Below are 19,573 nucleotides of genomic sequence, written 5' to 3'. Positions count from 1 at the left end.
ATAATGTATAATTTTCTAACAGTCTATTTTATAACATGCAATTAAATTTTTATCAGGTGCCAATTATCTTTGGAATAACATGTTAGAAGCGGAAGGTGAAAAAAGTATAATGACAGATCCGACACTTATGAAGGAATTCCACTGCCCAAGTGTAGAACGGCCGTATCTGATGACACGCGTCAACAGTCGCAAAGATTTTCAAGTATGATAAAGTAGATATTTAATTTATAGAGAGACTTATAGCGATGCACGATTTTCTAATTGGTTAAATTTTGGAAAAGCTCGCGCTTATAAAAACTGTGATATTAAATATATAGATCTATGTAATTAGAGGTATGTAGAAACTAACTATATAAGTATTGTAACGATTATTAGCAGCACTAAGGGATACTATCATCTCTAAGCCGATGCTAAGCAGTGACTTGTATGCACATCAACAATTCAATCATTATGTCTACACATATGTACGTACACGCTGCGGAGAAGCAATGCATAACCACATGCATAAATCTGAGATACTCCCGAAAGTATGCAATGGTTGTGCAAGTGTCGCTCACACATACAAGCGCATGGGGTTTGAGAGAAGCTATAAAATCATGCATCTGTAGTTACAGCTGAGTAATTTTATAGTTGATAACTAACTAGTAAGTTCTGGAAATAGAAAAGCCTAGAAATATGCAACGACGAAATCAGACAGTATAAAAGGCAGCAACAGTAGAGGCAGGACACTCAGTTTGATTTAAGACGCTATCTGGCGAGCAATAGTAGTGTTATTTTGAAAGTAGTCTAATAAAGACCATCTTGCATTATCGAATATTGAAGTTATTTATTCAACAGTTTAGTGATTCGAACGTTAGCAGAAGGTTGCAAATAAGGGGAATTTCAGTAAATTCGCTACAGTATGTATGTGTTCTTTTGAAATGCAAAAAGGAAACAACAAATCATTTGTAATATATGTACTAGTGCTTGAAGTAATCCTCGTGTTCCAATGAAACGTTATCCAGATACGGATAGAGATTTAACATGAAAATGCAACAAGAATGTGACATATATGGATCAATGTCTACTTATAAGTATGGATAACGGCTTCAACAGATACAATCCATCACCATCGTGACTCACGCCATTTTGCACGCACTATAATAAAAAAAAAAAACAAGAAACAACATAGTTTGTGACGTAGTTGAAGTATGTCAAAAATAGAAAATAGACGACTGATATCTGGTTTATCTGGCGTTTACCACTAATATAAACATCAATATAAAGACAGCCAACTCCGCTGTCAGTTTTTTCCTTGGCCGCCAAGTGAGTGAAGTTTTCTATCTGTTAAAGCCCTAATACCAATTTCACACAGAAATTTAACGGAGTCAGACTTTCTTTTCACACAGGACCACTTGGTTTGTTAAGCAAACATATTTCAGCAGCCCCAGCTTTTCAAAAAAAAAAAAAAATAGGTAAAATGGAAAGAACACATGACCAACCACTCATAGATGTTGCACCTAACCCATCGAGCAAGATTTTTTATTCCATTAGGCATTCAATAAAGCAATAATGAGATAATTAGGAATTTATTTTGTATGGAAGATTAAGTGGGATATTGAGTTCAATAAAGGATTTAGTGTAGAAAACTGGACTAATTATTTCTTTAACCCTCTGTGTGAAATTGGCATAAGAAGTTTATATTGGGGCAACTCATTCAACCTGGTAAATGTACCGTAACACGCGTAAGCTGAGCAAAATGTATAAATTCATATAAAAACCGTTTTTATCAGTTGCTTACCTATGTATGACGTAAAAATGTGATGTTTGTGAAGTGTGCATGTAAATAAATAATAATAATTAAAATAAAATATCTGAAAGTAATATATTTGATTTCAAATGATCATGATATATATTTGAAAAACAAGTCTATATATGAATGTATATATGGGTAAGCCTTGGAATACCCGCACGGTTCAATGATTGTTAAGCGAAGTTGAAACTTGCCGGCGGGTATATTTATGTATAATAAACTTAAAAATTTTGACAATTGTTTTTGGCTAAAATGCAGAGTTATAATATTGTAAGGAATATTAGCAGCACTAAGGGATACTATCATCTCTAAGCCGATGCTAAGCAGTGACTTGTATGCACATCAATAATTCAATCATTATGTCTACACATATGTACGTACACGCAGCGGAGAAGCAACGCACAACTACATGCATAAATCTGAGATACTCCCGAAAGTATGCAATGGTTGTGCAAGTGTCGCTTACACATACAAGCGCATGGAGAAGAGCTATAAAATCATGCATCTGTAGTTACAGCTGAGTAATTTTATAGCTGATAACTAACAAGTAAGTTCTGGAAATGGAAGCGCCTAGAAATATGTGAACGAGGAAACCGCACAGTATAAAAGCAGCAACAGTAGAGGCGCGACAATCAGTTTGATTTAAGACGCTATCTGGCGAGCAATAGTAGTGTTATTGAGAAGTACTTTAATAAAGGCCATTTTGCATTATTGAATAGTGGAGTTATTTATTCAACAGTTTAGTGATTCGAACGTTAGCAGAAGGTTGCAAATAAGAGGGATTTCAGTAAATTCGCTACAATATGATATGCATCATTTGAGCGCTGTCGGGTTAGCAAACTGTGGCACTCACTATTCTGCGTCTGGGTTCTAAAACTGTAACTTTAAAGCATTGATCCCTAGCTGTGTAAACCGGCCATGTAGTATAGAGGTTCTGAGGGTTAGTTTAATTCTCAGCCCAAGTTATAAGTTTATTGACCAAGTTGGAGTACGACTCTCCAGTTCTGAGTTTTTGCAGCATATGAACCATATTGTTTAGACACTTAGTAATATTAAATTTACACTGGCTTCAAATGCGACCACCAAATAAATCGTTTGAAACGGTTTACATTAGCCTCTGTTCACCTTCCCTGAAATACTCAACTGCAACGACACCAATTCATTGCAAAAAAATGCACTGACGTAATTGATTAAACAATAGTACGATAAAAAAAACAGATATCATAAAATACAAAGCAGTGTGTAGTAGAATTTTCAGTTAGGCTTTGTGGTTCTTGGAGCTTTTCGGCCGATGATTTAAAGACAAAACACAAGCTTTTCTTTTTCTCCTACGCGTTTCGATGGATATTTTCCATCTTACTCAGGGAGGTTGTATATTTTAACATAAAATTCCATTTCAGTTAGGCTTTAAGAAACTGTGTAAATAAATCGCAAACACGTTCTCGAAAAATTTCATGCAAGCTTACAAATTTTCGAATTTTGTGTTTAGGGTTTTCAAAGCAGTTTTATAGCCCAACGTATTTTAAAAATAATATATAATATATAATAATATATAAAAATATTTAAATGGATATTAAAAAGCTATATTCATCAATCCAGATCGAGCACGTTTTGTGCTCGTGTCCTGCGCTTGCCAGGCTAAGACTCCAGATATTAGCAGTGATACAGCTGTCAGATCTAGAAGCAGCAAGTGGCATAGGTCCCAGAAAGCTTCTAGTATTTTCCAAGAGGATGGAGTTATTTTATAATATGGGTCCTTAATTTGTATAGGTTTTTTTCAGTTTGGTCGCTAAACAAACTTTTGGTAACACTTTGGACTCGTTCAGTCTATGTGAGGTTCTCATGGACCGGACAGTTCAGCAACCTATAGTTCAATAATCCCGGGATTTTCGAAACTTAAAAAAGGCTGAAACCGTCATCCCTAGTTCACACACAAACATTTAAGCGTGTTAGAAAGAATAGTATAATTGAACTAAGGGAAATTTGCTAAAAAATTTTCACTACCATTTAAGTGTTTGCAACTGTATATACTACACCAACTTGTTCATAGTAGAGGTGAGAGAATAATCATTCATCATACCGAGTTTGATCTGTTTTGAATTTTTCGTTAATCAAAATGGTATCCCGCTTTCCAATAGACAGTGATCCAGAACTCGATAGATATTTATATTTAATGCAACAGCAATATGATCCATATGGATCAAGTTTTTATCAGGATCTGGATCACGGTATATTGCAGCCCGGGAGTAATGTGTTAGCTTTAAGCCCGAGTTGAAGAAAATCTGAGTTTAATATGTAGATTTTAAAATAATATTTGGGTTATACGGTTTCTAACTTTCCTTTTGTTTCACTATTTGATAATAAAAGAAGATTAAAAATGTTCCAAGCAAAATCTGCAGACTTTTGGAGTTACCTTTATACAGAATTGCGGCTACCGTGGTGTGATGGTAGCGTGCTCCGCCTATCACACCGTATGCCCTGGGTTCAACTCCCGGGCAAAGCAACATCAAAATTTTAGAAATAAGATTTTTCAATTAGAAGAAAATTTTTCTAAGCGGGGTCGCCCCTCGGCAGTGTCTGGCAAGCGCTCCGATTGTATTTCTGCCATGAAAAGCTCTCAGGGAAAACTCATCTGCCTTGCAGATGCCGTTCGGAGTCGGCATAAAACATGTAGGTCCCGTCCGGCCAATTTGTAGGGAAAAATCAAGAGGAGCACGACGCAAATTGGAAGAGAAGCTCGGCCTTAGATCTCTTCGGAAGTTATCGCGCCTTACATTTATTTTATTTTTATTTTATACAGAATTTTAATACAGATAACCTGCACCAGGTTCAATCAAGCTTCCACTGGATTGATCGATAAATGATCTAAGGTTTCGAATTAATTTCTACATAAAAATATTTATTTTTGGTATAGAGTGCAGTAACTTAAGTTCCATTGGTATGTTTGTAATATAGAATTTTTAATGGTTGTAAAATATGGAACAACAACAGCCGACACTCTCGTCTAATACCGCATTTGTTATTTCATCTAATTTTTATAGAAATATTAGAGCTTGCTATGAAAAATCGTATATCAATAAACTAATCAGCTTAACGATATCGACTGGCCTTTCCGTGTATTAACTAACTACCGCACAAGCGAATCAATGAGATTGTCTAGTTACAGGGTGAGTTACTTAGTTCAAGTTGAGCGAATGCGGCAAGGTGAAAAAAAGTCTAATCATAAAGCATGTATTAAGTAAAACAATGTTTTGAGTAGAAAATTGTAAATGAATATTTATTAGACGTTTACTTATGGAGTTAAAGGAGCAAAACCACTTGTGTAGCACTCAAACCAGGGGCGCCTTTCACACCGACGGTCCTGGGTTCAGGGCTCCGAAAAAGTAACATCAAAATCAAAAGAGAAAAGGAGAATTTATATATTGCGCCGGCAACCCATTGAAAGGGTTGCGCTACACAACCCCTTGAATCAATTTGTTATTTTAGTCGTCTCTTACGATAGGTACACCTGCCCCGGGTATATTCTTTCAATTCGCTCAAACTATCGTCGGAGCCACTAATCTCATATTGTTACGAATTATAAGAAAATCTGATTATTTTGCACCTTCTGCTATCGTTCGAATCGCTGAAGTGTTGGATAAATAACTCAAATATTAAGTAAGGTAATATGTCCTTTATACACAACTCTACTGTAGTAGTAGTACTTCACAATTAAAATACTCGCGTACTTCATTAATAGCCTGCTAAAATCAAATTGATTCATTATTTCTCAGGTTGCGCTGCTTTTTTACACTCGGTTACCTCGTTCCTCCATTTCTCCTAAGGTGTAGACGTTTCACGAACAGCACTCTTGAACATAATTATAACAAAAATTTACGAATATGTCCTATCAAATGACTTTATAGAGAGCCATAATCTTAAAACAATAAAATGAAATTTACTGCTTTTTCTTTTTTTTCATAGAGGAGTTTGACTTACACTGCTTTTGTGCTTTGAAAGCAATCTTATAGTAAAACTTTATTATACTGTTATTTTAACGCTAAGATATAACATTTGTATGTATAGCCAATTTTCAGAGAATAAAGGCAGTAATATTTATATTATACCAGAAGACCCGGCAGAGGTTGTCCTGCCCTAAATTTGGCCTATCTGCATACATTTTAATAAGCTTTTTCCGTCTGACTCTGCCCTCCCCCCCTCTTCACTTTTTCCTAATCCTTTTATTCACTCCTCCCTCCGTCTTTTTCGCTTAATCTATCTCTATCTTCGTCTCATTCTATCTCTTTCTCAATCTTCTTCTCCTTCTCTCTTTTCTCTTCTCTCAATTCTTTCTCGTTCTTCTGCATCCCTTATTGCTTGTCACAGAGGGTGGTATGTATTTTATTTCAGTCTCAGTCTCAGTCCCACTCCGACTCTCAGTCCCAGTCCTAGTCCTAATCCCGGTCGCAGTCCGTCTCTGGATAATATTGTTACAAATATTAGCAAAACTAAGGGGTGCTGCTATCTCTAAGCCGATGCTAAGCAGTGAAGTGAATTCACATCAATAACTCAATCATTATGTATCTACATAAACGAAACAATAATTGCGTCTACACATATGTACCATGTACGTATACGAGCAGCGGAGAGTCAATGCACAAACACATGCATATATCTGAGATACTCCTGAAAGTATGCAATGAGAAGCTATAAAATCGTGCAATTGTAGTTACACTGAGAAGTTTGAGAGCTGATGGACTAGAAGATTTTGGAAATGGAAGCGCCTAGAAGACGCAACGTTGAAATCAGAGAGTATAAAAGGCAGCAAATGTAGAGGCGTTGGAATTCAGTTTGAGTTGAGCTATCAAGTAGTTATTGATTAAGCACGCAATCTGGCGGCTAATAGTAGAGTTTCATTTGAGCTATCAATCAGTTTGGTTATTAAGCAAGCTATTCGTTGCACAATTTGAGTGTTATTGTGAAGTACTTTAATAAAGGCCATTTTCATTATTACATATTGGAGTTATTTATTCAACAGTTTAGTGATTCGAACTTAGCAAAAGGGCAAATAAGAGGATTGCAAGTAAATTCATTACAATATATTACTCTGTACTAAAGCACTGTCTAGGCATTCACTGGCCCACGTTTTGGCCTACATCTCGAGACCCTGTATGTCGATCGCAACCAAACCTATGTAGTAACCACCGCGTGAGGTTTACGCAACTTGTGTGAAAGTTTGAACAAAATCGACCGACGCATCTCTTCAAACACCGGCGACCAACTAATACACATTTAACCTTTATTTTTATATATATAGAATTTTTATTTTTCTCACTTCACTATGATATTAAAACGAAATTCGGCTTAAAAATTGCACATGGAACAACTAAAGAATCTCCTGAATTAAAAAAAATGTCATAGTACCTCTAAATCGCGGACACCTTCAGAAACCCCCACCCTCTCGGCAGGCTTGGTGATGTGCTATACTTGATATCATTCGCTATAATATTTTTTATTGATAAGCAGTTTGTTTGATTAAACACCAACTGTTTAGGCCACCAGCCTAAATATTTCGGACCACCCTAATACGCACATTAGTTATTTATTTATTATTATTACCGGTAACGGCTAACACCAGCCGAAAGCTAACTTTGAAGGGGAAAAACTCAACGAAAGTTAGCTATCGGCAGGTGCCGCGGACTTGTTCGCGGTTTTGAACTTTCTTTTCTATTTTGGAACGTCAACGAGCCAGCAGCTAGCACCAGGTGAGTAGTAAAGAGTGAGTTATATAAATCAACCATTTCCCACCTTTTTCCATTTTTTGTACTAAGTGCGATTTTCATCGTCATTAATATTTGCAATTAATATAAAGTGAATTATCCAAGTGCACAGTGAGTTGTCGATTTTAATTGATATATCTAGTTTTCCGCATTATAATTGCGCTCATCCGTGCGCATTTGAATTGATAAAATTATAATTGTCCGCTTTAAATTGTCAAGTGGAAATTTCTTATATCCTAACTACTTGCACTTGCGGGAAGATTGCACTTTGATAAATTTGGATTTTGTATTTCCATTAAGTTCTAATTGCACCACTGCATATTAAATCGGAATAACTATTTATATTGTGAAATAATTAGTTTATGAGAGTTTCATTTTTGTAAACACATAACGTAGCTCGTCGCTAATACCTCACTTTATATTTGATAAATAAATAATAATACATTGTGATTACTCGATATTAATTCTCTCTTTTTTATTTCTTTATTTGCGTGCGATCGCGCCCTACGACCCGGGTGCCACATTCCCCCCGCAACATTTGGTCCTTCGAGCCGGATATGAACCAGCGACCACGGAAATGTGAGTGCCGGTGCGTATACGTGACATTTTATTATTATGTATAAACAAATAATATAATAATTTGCAATAAAATAATATTGCGACTATAAACTGAGATACAACCTATCCTATCTTTCAAGTTAGATCAAATTACACACGGGGTGCAAAACAAATTCAAAATCGGTTCAGTAGTTTAGGAGTCCATTTGCGCCAAACATAATGACACGTGATTTTTATATATTAAGATTATACTGCTTTCCCGTCTTGGAAATTTGATTTATTGCTTTTTTGGCTAGGAAATTTAAAATGTTCGATATAAACAAATTTTAAATCTCGTTTTGTTTTTAAATTTGAACTTTTAATGATAAATACTAAGTTAATGAGTAAATTGGTGTCGGAGAAATGTATTGAGATCAAAATTTTAAAAGGCAGTATACATGCTATGGACGGCGGTATACATATAAAGTCAAACATATATTTGTTAGTTTTAAGGACCCTTTCTTTAAAAATCGTAACGAATTTACTTGAAAATCCCCTTATTTGCAATCCTCTGCTAAGTTCGAATCACTAAACTGTTGAATAAATAACTCCAATATTGAATAATGGAAAAATGGCCTTTATTAAAGTACTTCACAATAACACTTATAGTTTGCTACTCGCTGGCTTAATAACCAAACTGATTGATAACTCAAATTAAACTCTACTATTGGCCGCCAGATCGCGTGCTTAATCAATAACTGATTGATTGCTCAACTCAAACTGAATTGCAGCGCCTCTACATCTGTTGCCTTTTATACACTTTGGTTTCCTCGTTCGCATTTTTCCAGAATGTACTAGCATTGTCCATGAGCTCTCAAACTTCTCAGCTATAACTAAAATTGCACAATTTTATACATCTTTTAGGCGCTTCCAGAATCTACTAGTCCAGTAGCTCTCAAACTTCTCAGATATATGCATGTGTTTGCGCATTGACTCTCCGCTGCTCGTATTCGTACATGGTACATATATGTAGACGCAATTATTTATTCATTTATGTAGATACATAAAGATTGAATTATTGATGTGAATGTTTGTAGTTTACAGTCTCTCGCGCGCACATAGGCGTATAAGTAAATGCATCTGTGTGTGACATCTCTCTGGGCTGCCTTATATATGTGTATACTTGATTTGATTATTAACGTAAATACTGCTTGGCATGGCCTTAGCATCGCCTTAGTGATGGGATAACTTAGTGATGCTAATATCCGTGACAGTATGTACCCTTTGTACAGAGCTGCTTAACCCTTATACACTCATAGCACTTTTGTTTTTGTTTTACCCTGAAGAATAGGCACAGACATAAAATCACACTTTGAATATAAAAAAACTTTCATAGCACTCCCACATGCCCTCACATATAATTTCGATTCATATGAAAGTGCCTGCATTTTATATGAAAGTGCAATGAAAAAGCACTTTCATATGAAGAAGGCACTTCGGTATGATATTCAAATTTACACTAACAAATTTACACCAAACAATTTTAATTCAAAATGTATTCATTAAGGGGACCACCAAAATCTTTTAAACATTTAAAATATTTTTTTTTTTTTCAATTTAAAAAAGTTTCAGTGTACATTATATTTTGTATCTGTATTGTAATTTGCACTTAAGTATAAAAATTTTGGAACAGCCATGCCTTTGTATATCACATTTCCTCCAATTTTCTAAGTGAGTGCTCTTTGGGTTGTTATAAATGTGTTCCAATAAATTGTCTGTTTTCGAGTCAAAGATATTGAATATTTATTTAAATTTTTCTAACCAATGTTCCATTCTTATTGAATAATAAAGAATGATCACGATGAAACCTGGAGTGAGGATGAGATCCTCTATCTCAAATGAACAGTCTTCCCTGTTGGTTCTATATATTATAGTTATGTTTGGTCTAGCTCATTGGAGAGTATTGACCTCAGGAGCGAGGTATGCGGTTACAAGTGTCTCCCGGAGTCTATGTCATATTGACAAGACTCTTTTAGTATCAGGGCAACGAGTGCCGTAGAATTGTTACTCAATAACTCCAAGGAAACAAGTCCAGCTCTATAATTCCTTAAAATATAATTTTGATCTCAGAAGCCGTTTTTAAATTGTTTTGTCTGCTAAACTAGTAACCGCTTAAAGTATGATTTCCGTATCTCAAGACCATCTTAATGTCTATAAAGCGCATGCCAAATAACCAAGTTACAAAAAAAAAAAAAAGAAAACAAATTCCGACTGTATTTTCAAGGGTAAAAATAATGAAAAAATTGAAATTTCCGAAACCCAGTGGTTTTCAAACTGCTGGCCGCGACATCAAATCCCTTTTTGAAAAACTGTCTGAAGCAAATTCAGGTTTAATGATACTTGCCCAGGGTATAAACCTGGAACTACTGGCATGGTAATGAAGAGCACTACCTCTATTCTAAGAACAGTGAAGTATTGCAAGTTTTAGTAACTTGTACTACATTTTCAATGGAAAGAATATCATAAATATTGAAAGGTTAGTAGTCATAGTGGGTTGCCAGGAATTTTGGCAACAATTTTTGGTTGGTGACTTCAATAAGTTTGAGAATAACTGCCCTAAACACGAGCTTCAAATTCACGAGCGAAATTTTGCTACTTTTTTATATCGTTTGCTTAACAGTCGAGGGTATGATGTTTATTAAAATGTTTGCATACTGCTTTCTCATAAGTGCAGTTAAAACAGTACAGTATATCTCACTGGGATACACATTTTACCGGGTACTGAGGAGGTATTTATATTATATGAACCTTTCAAATACCCTTCACGAACTCGCGTCTGGCTCTACACTCAACTCAATACTCATTCCATTGACTAACATTTGCTAGAGTGTTTGAAGTGCAACGCAGACACTTGCAGTTGGAATTAAAGGCCGTTGTTGTTTCTGTTATTTGCATTGACTACCGGCGTTTGAGCAAAAACATGGTCAAGTTCAATTATAAAACTAATCAAACATGAGCAATAAAAATGTATTTGTTTATAAATCTTTAGTAAAGAGACTACAATGTATACATTTATGTTAATTTGAGTAGGTAATCAAGTTGCCGTTAATTATTCATATTTACATAATGTCCTTACTACTCGTCCAATATTAAACATATGTACATTGTTAAGTATTTGCTTAAATATTTGTATCTTGATTTCAACTAGTAAGATATTTAATGGAAATTCACCTAAGACATACATATTTAAACAAAATTCACTTTGTTACGTGCCGTTTTAATTGACGCCCTTCAGTTACTTCTAATGTTAATTTGCCATATTTGGAAAGTAGCCTGAACGGCCGGAATAATGACAGTCTCTTAAGTCAATTGCGAATCACACTTACTTACAACTAAGTACATACTTACTAACAAGTGTTATTTTTGGTAAATAAATGCAAAGTAAACCTTTGGCAGGAATTCAAATTAAAAGAATTAAAATTCAGCCGAACATCAACTTAAAAGGAACTTAAGATAAGGGGTAGCTTTGTTTAAAGCCTCGTTTGGTTTCTAGAGGACCTTCCAACCCCTTATATTAATGATGTGATGGTGCTACTCAATGGCATTGAGCAACGCCTTATAAACTTTGAAAAGCTTGAAAAGTTTTACGGGGAGCCCCAGTTTTACATGAGTCGTTTTCCTTTTCGATGTTTTGACGTTCAACCATCATAATACCAATAATATTTTGGCACAGTATTCCTCCGATGAGCCTATGGCAGAGTTTCAATTGAAATTTGTGATATACTTCTTCTTCTTTTATCCTACAAATTGGCAGACCTATATGTTTGAAGCCGACTCCGAACGGCATCTGCTGGGTGGAACTGGTTGGAATGTAAGAACCTCTAGGAATGCGGCAAAAGAATTAAGCCGAAGTTGCTGGAGTGGAAACTCAGAAATTAAGAGGGTTAATGTAAAACGACGATTAGCTTTGAGGGGAGGTGGATGGTTATTAAAGGCGATTTTACTAGAAGACCATATGCAGTTGTTAAAAGTACAAACATACACACCTTCCTTCCCATACTCTAGTGTGGTACAAAAAGAACTAAAAATACATCTAGACAATTGCAATGTAAAAGTAATTATGTGGAGGCGGTGAAGCTCACCGTAACGTAATTTAACGGCAGGGCACAAAATATTAAGGCTTGGTTTCCTCCAAAAGCGCTATGTAACGACAGCTAAAAAGCAGTTCAGGGTGCAGTGAAATAACTCCCAAATGAAATAACTCCCAATGAAATAAGTCCCATATAAAATTAAATAACTCCCAACTTTAATAAATGAAATAACTCCCAAAGAAGGAAATGAAATAACTCCCAATATTTGCCAGTTATTTCATAATGAAACCACATGTCCCAAAAAAAAATGAAATAACTCCCCAATGAAATAAGTCCCAAAAAAATGAAATAAATCCCAAATCAAAATTTGGAATGGTACCTTTTATACTGTAGTAGTAGTACTTCACAATTAAAATACTCGCGTACTTCATTAATAGCCTGCTAAAATCAAATTGATTCATTATTTCTCAGGTTGCGCTGCTTTTTTACACTCGGTTACCTCGTTCCTCCATTTCTCCTAAGGTGTAGACGTTTCACGAACAGCACTCTTGAACATAATTATAACAAAAATTTACGAATATGTCCTATCAAATGACTTTATAGAGAGCCATAATCTTAAAACAATAAAATGAAATTTACTGCTTTTTCTTTTTTTTCATAGAGGAGTTTGACTTACTTGTGCTTTGAAAGCAATCTTATAGTAAAACTTTATTATACTGTTATTTTAACGCTAAGATATAACATTTGTATGTATAGCCAATTTTCAGAGAATAAAGGCAGTAATATTTATATTATACCAGAAGACCCGGCAGAGGTTGTCCTGCCCTAAATTTGGCCTATCTGCATACATTTTAATAAGCTTTTTCCGTCTGACTCTGCCCTCCCCCCCTCTTCACTTTTTCCTAATCCTTTTATTCACTCCTCCCTCCGTCTTTTTCGCTTAATCTATCTCTATCTTCGTCTCATTCTATCTCTTTCTCAATCTTCTTCTCCTTCTCTCTTTTCTCTTCTCTCAATTCTTTCTCGTTCTTCTGCATCCCTTATTGCTTGTCACAGAGGGTGGTATGTATTTTATTTCAGTCTCAGTCTCAGTCCCACTCCGACTCTCAGTCCCAGTCCTAGTCCTAATCCCGGTCGCAGTCCGTCTCTGGATAATATTGTTACAAATATTAGCAAAACTAAGGGGTGCTGCTATCTCTAAGCCGATGCTAAGCAGTGAAGTGAATTCACATCAATAACTCAAACATTATGTATCTACATAAACGAAACAATAATTGCGTCTACACATATGTACCATGTACGTATACGAGCAGCGGAGAGTCAATGCACAAACACATGCATATATCTGAGATACTCCTGAAAGTATGCAATGAGAAGCTATAAAATCGTGCAATTGTAGTTACACTGAGAAGTTTGAGAGCTGATGGACTAGAAGATTTTGGAAATGGAAGCGCCTAGAAGACGCAACGTTGAAATCAGAGAGTATAAAAGGCAGCAAATGTAGAGGCGTTGGAATTCAGTTTGAGTTGAGCTATCAAGTAGTTATTGATTAAGCACGCAATCTGGCGGCTAATAGTAGAGTTTCATTTGAGCTATCAATCAGTTTGGTTATTAAGCAAGCTATTCGTTGCACAATTTGAGTGTTATTGTGAAGTACTTTAATAAAGGCCATTTTCATTATTACATATTGGAGTTATTTATTCAACAGTTTAGTGATTCGAACTTAGCAAAAGGGCAAATAAGAGGATTGCAAGTAAATTCATTACAATATATTACTCTGTACTAAAGCACTGTCTAGGCATTCACTGGCCCACGTTTTGGCCTACATCTCGAGACCCTGTATGTCGATCGCAACCAAACCTATGTAGTAACCACCGCGTGAGGTTTACGCAACTTGTGTGAAAGTTTGAACAAAATCGACCGACGCATCTCTTCAAACACCGGCGACCAACTAATACACATTTAACCTTTATTTTTATATATATAGAATTTTTATTTTTCTCACTTCACTATGATATTAAAACGAAATTCGGCTTAAAAATTGCACATGGAACAACTAAAGAATCTCCTGAATTAAAAAAAATGTCATAGTACCTCTAAATCGCGGACACCTTCAGAAACCCCCACCCTCTCGGCAGGCTTGGTGATGTGCTATACTTGATATCATTCGCTATAATATTTTTTATTGATAAGCAGTTTGTTTGATTAAACACCAACTGTTTAGGCCACCAGCCTAAATATTTCGGACCACCCTAACACGCACATTAGTTATTTATTTATTATTATTACCGGTAACGGCTAACACCAGCCGAAAGCTAACTTTGAAGGGGAAAAACTCAACGAAAGTTAGCTATCGGCAGGTGCCGCGGACTTGTTCGCGGTTTTGAACTTTCTTTTCTATTTTGGAACGTCAACGAGCCAGCAGCTAGCACCAGGTGAGTAGTAAAGAGTGAGTTATATAAATCAACCATTTCCCACCTTTTTCCATTTTTTGTACTAAGTGCGATTTTCATCGTCATTAATATTTGCAATTAATATAAAGTGAATTATCCAAGTGCACAGTGAGTTGTCGATTTTAATTGATATATCTAGTTTTCCGCATTATAATTGCGCTCATCCGTGCGCATTTGAATTGATAAAATTATAATTGTCCGCTTTAAATTGTCAAGTGGAAATTTCTTATATCCTAACTACTTGCACTTGCGGGAAGATTGCACTTTGATAAATTTGGATTTTGTATTTCCATTAAGTTCTAATTGCACCACTGCATATTAAATCGGAATAACTATTTATATTGTGAAATAATTAGTTTATGAGAGTTTCATTTTTGTAAACACATAACGTAGCTCGTCGCTAATACCTCACTTTATATTTGATAAATAAATAATAATACATTGTGATTACTCGATATTAATTCTCTCTTTTTTATTTCTTTATTTGCGTGCGATCGCGCCCTACGACCCGGGTGCCACATTCCCCCCGCAACATTTGGTCCTTCGAGCCGGATATGAACCAGCGACCACGGAAATGTGAGTGCCGGTGCGTATACGTGACATTTTATTATTATGTATAAATAAATAATATAATAATTTGCAATAAAATAATATTGCGACTATAAACTGAGATACAACCTATCCTATCTTTCAAGTTAGATCAAACTACACACGGGGTGCAAAACAAATTCAAAATCGGTTCAGTAGTTTAGGAGTCCATTTGCGCCAAACATAATGACACGTGATTTTTATATATTAAGATTATACTGCTTTCCCGTCTTGGAAATTTGATTTATTGCTTTTTTGGCTAGGAAATTTAAAATGTTCGATATAAACAAATTTTAAATCTCGTTTTGTTTTTAAATTTGAACTTTTAATGATAAATACTAAGTTAATGAGTAAATTGGTGTCGGAGAAATGTATTGAGATCAAAATTTTAAAAGGCAGTATACATGCTATGGACGGCGGTATACATATAAAGTCAAACATATATTTGTTAGTTTTAAGGACCCTTTCTTTAAAAATCGTAACGAATTTACTTGAAAATCCCCTTATTTGCAATCCTCTGCTAAGTTCGAATCACTAAACTGTTGAATAAATAACTCCAATATTGAATAATGGAAAAATGGCCTTTATTAAAGTACTTCACAATAACACTTATAGTTTGCTACTCGCTGGCTTAATAACCAAACTGATTGATAACTCAAATTAAACTCTACTATTGGCCGCCAGATCGCGTGCTTAATCAATAACTGATTGATTGCTCAACTCAAACTGAATTGCAGCGCCTCTACATCTGTTGCCTTTTATACACTTTGGTTTCCTCGTTCGCATTTTTCCAGAATGTACTAGCATTGTCCATGAGCTCTCAAACTTCTCAGCTATAACTAAAATTGCACAATTTTATACATCTTTTAGGCGCTTCCAGAATCTACTAGTCCAGTAGCTCTCAAACTTCTCAGATATATGCATGTGTTTGCGCATTGACTCTCCGCTGCTCGTATTCGTACATGGTACATATATGTAGACGCAATTATTTATTCATTTATGTAGATACATAAAGATTGAATTATTGATGTGAATGTTTGTAGTTTACAGTCTCTCGCGCGCACATAGGCGTATAAGTAAATGCATCTGTGTGTGACATCTCTCTGGGCTGCCTTATATATGTGTATACTTGATTTGATTATTAACGTAAATACTGCTTGGCATGGCCTTAGCATCGCCTTAGTGATGGGATAACTTAGTGATGCTAATATCCGTGACAGTATGTACCCTTTGTACAGAGCTGCTTAACCCTTATACACTCATAGCACTTTTGTTTTTGTTTTACCCTGAAGAATAGGCACAGACATAAAATCACACTTTGAATATAAAAAAACTTTCATAGCACTCCCACATGCCCTCACATATAATTTCGATTCATATGAAAGTGCCTGCATTTTATATGAAAGTGCAATGAAAAAGCACTTTCATATGAAGAAGGCACTTCGGTATGATATTCAAATTTACACTAACAAATTTACACCAAACAATTTTAATTCAAAATGTATTCATTAAGGGGACCACCAAAATCTTTTAAACATTTAAAATATTTTTTTTTTTTCAATTTAAAAAAGTTTCAGTGTACATTATATTTTGTATCTGTATTGTAATTTGCACTTAAGTATAAAAATTTTGGAACAGCCATGCCTTTGTATATCACATTTCCTCCAATTTTCTAAGTGAGTGCTCTTTGGGTTGTTATAAATGTGTTCCAATAAATTGTCTGTTTTCGAGTCAAAGATATTGAATATTTATTTAAATTTTTCTAACCAATGTTCCATTCTTATTGAATAATAAAGAATGATCACGATGAAACCTGGAGTGAGGATGAGATCCTCTATCTCAAATGAACAGTCTTCCCTGTTGGTTCTATATATTATAGTTATGTTTGGTCTAGCTCATTGGAGAGTATTGACCTCAGGAGCGAGGTATGCGGTTACAAGTGTCTCCCGGAGTCTATGTCATATTGACAAGACTCTTTTAGTATCAGGGCAACGAGTGCCGTAGAATTGTTACTCAATAACTCCAAGGAAACAAGTCCAGCTCTATAATTCCTTAAAATATAATTTTGATCTCAGAAGCCGTTTTTAAATTGTTTTGTCTGCTAAACTAGTAACCGCTTAAAGTATGATTTCCGTATCTCAAGACCATCTTAATGTCTATAAAGCGCATGCCAAATAACCAAGTTACAAAAAAAAAAAAAAGAAAACAAATTCCGACTGTATTTTCAAGGGTAAAAATAATGAAAAAATTGAAATTTCCGAAACCCAGTGGTTTTCAAACTGCTGGCCGCGACATCAAATCCCTTTTTGAAAAACTGTCTGAAGCAAATTCAGGTTTAATGATACTTGCCCAGGGTATAAACCTGGAACTACTGGCATGGTAATGAAGAGCACTACCTCTATTCTAAGAACAGTGAAGTATTGCAAGTTTTAGTAACTTGTACTACATTTTCAATGGAAAGAATATCATAAATATTGAAAGGTTAGTAGTCATAGTGGGTTGCCAGGAATTTTGGCAACAATTTTTGGTTGGTGACTTCAATAAGTTTGAGAATAACTGCCCTAAACACGAGCTTCAAATTCACGAGCGAAATTTTGCTACTTTTTTATATCGTTTGCTTAACAGTCGAGGGTATGATGTTTATTAAAATGTTTGCATACTGCTTTCTCATAAGTGCAGTTAAAACAGTACAGTATATCTCACTGGGATACACATTTTACCGGGTACTGAGGAGGTATTTATATTATATGAACCTTTCAAATACCCTTCACGAACTCGCGTCTGGCTCTACACTCAACTCAATACTCATTCCATTGACTAACATTTGCTAGAGTGTTTGAAGTGCAACGCAGACACTTGCAGTTGGAATTAAAGGCCGTTGTTGTTTCTGTTATTTGCATTGACTACCGGCGTTTGAGCAAAAACATGGTCAAGTTCAATTATAAAACTAATCAAACATGAGCAATAAAAATGTATTTGTTTATAAATCTTTAGTAAAGAGACTACAATGTATACATTTATGTTAATTTGAGTAGGTAATCAAGTTGCCGTTAATTATTCATATTTACATAATGTCCTTACTACTCGTCCAATATTAAACATATGTACATTGTTAAGTATTTGCTTAAATATTTGTATCTTGATTTCAACTAGTAAGATATTTAATGGAAATTCACCTAAGACATACATATTTAAACAAAATTCACTTTGTTACGTGCCGTTTTAATTGACGCCCTTCAGTTACTTCTAATGTTAATTTGCCATATTTGGAAAGTAGCCTGAACGGCCGGAATAATGACAGTCTCTTAAGTCAATTGCGAATCACACTTACTTACAACTAAGTACATACTTACTAACAAGTGTTATTTTTGGTAAATAAATGCAAAGTAAACCTTTGGCAGGAATTCAAATTAAAAGAATTAAAATTCAGCCGAACATCAACTTAAAAGGAACTTAAGATAAGGGGTAGCTTTGTTTAAAGCCTCGTTTGGTTTCTAGAGGACTTTCCAACCCCTTATATTAATGATGTGATGGTGTTACTCAATGGCATTGAGCAACGCCTTATAAACTTTGAAAAGCTTGAAAAGTTTTACGGGGAGCCCCAGTTTTACATGAGTCGTTTTCCTTTTCGATGCTTTGACGTTCAACCATCATAATACCAATAATATTTTGGCACAGTATTCCTCCGATGAGCCTATGGCAGAGTTTCAATTGAAATTTGTGATATACTTCTTCTTCTTTTATCCTACAAATTGGCAGACCTATATGTTTGAAGCCGACTCCGAACGGCATCTGCTGGGTGGAACTGGTTGGAATGTAAGAACCTCTAGGAATGCGGCAAAAGAATTAAGCCTAAGTTGCTGGAGTGGAAACTCAGAAATTAAGAGGGTTAATGTAAAACGACGATTAGCTTTGAGGGGAGGTGGATGGTTATTAAAGGCGATTTTACTAGAAGACCATATGCAGTTGTTAAAAGTACAAACATACACACCTTCCTTCCCATACTCTAGTGTGGTACAAAAAGAACTAAAAATACATCTAGACAATTGCAATGTAAAAGTAATTATGTGGAGGCGGTGAAGCTCACCGTAACGTAATTTAACGGCAGGGCACAAAATATTAAGGCTTGGTTTCCTCCAAAAGCGCTATGTAACGACAGCTAAAAAGCAGTTCAGGGTGCAGTGAAATAACTCCCAAATGAAATAACTCCCAATGAAATAAGTCCCATATAAAATTAAATAACTCCCAACTTTAATAAATGAAATAACTCCCAAAGAAGGAAATGAAATAACTCCCAATATTTGCCAGTTATTTCATAATGAAACCACATGTCCCAAAAAAAAATGAAATAAC

The 19,573-nt window shown here is 35.2% G+C and overlaps 1 protein-coding gene and 1 long non-coding RNA gene across 3 annotated transcripts in view; one reads left to right on the top strand and one right to left on the bottom strand.

The window, feature by feature from the left end:
- The window catches only part of LOC137233708 (phospholipase B1, membrane-associated), a 33,408-nt gene extending 28,208 nt beyond the window's left edge, over positions 1-5,200 (top strand). For both annotated transcript variants that reach the window (XM_067756987.1, XM_067756989.1), the window contains exon 6: positions 57-5,200. In XM_067756987.1, the coding sequence (XP_067613088.1) occupies positions 57-208 (152 nt within the window). In that variant the 3' untranslated portion in view covers positions 209-5,200. The remainder of the gene's footprint in view (positions 1-56) is intronic.
- The window catches only part of LOC137233710 (uncharacterized), a 66,920-nt gene that overhangs the window by 17,119 nt on the left and 30,228 nt on the right, over positions 1-19,573 (bottom strand). The window lies entirely within an intron of this gene.

Source organism: Eurosta solidaginis, chromosome 5 (assembly GCF_040869045.1).
Source record: "Eurosta solidaginis isolate ZX-2024a chromosome 5, ASM4086904v1, whole genome shotgun sequence".
Classification (NCBI taxonomy): domain Eukaryota; kingdom Metazoa; phylum Arthropoda; class Insecta; order Diptera; family Tephritidae; genus Eurosta; species Eurosta solidaginis.
The sequence above is the reverse complement of the archived record's forward strand: the minus strand, read 5'-3'. Positions and strand labels throughout refer to the sequence as shown.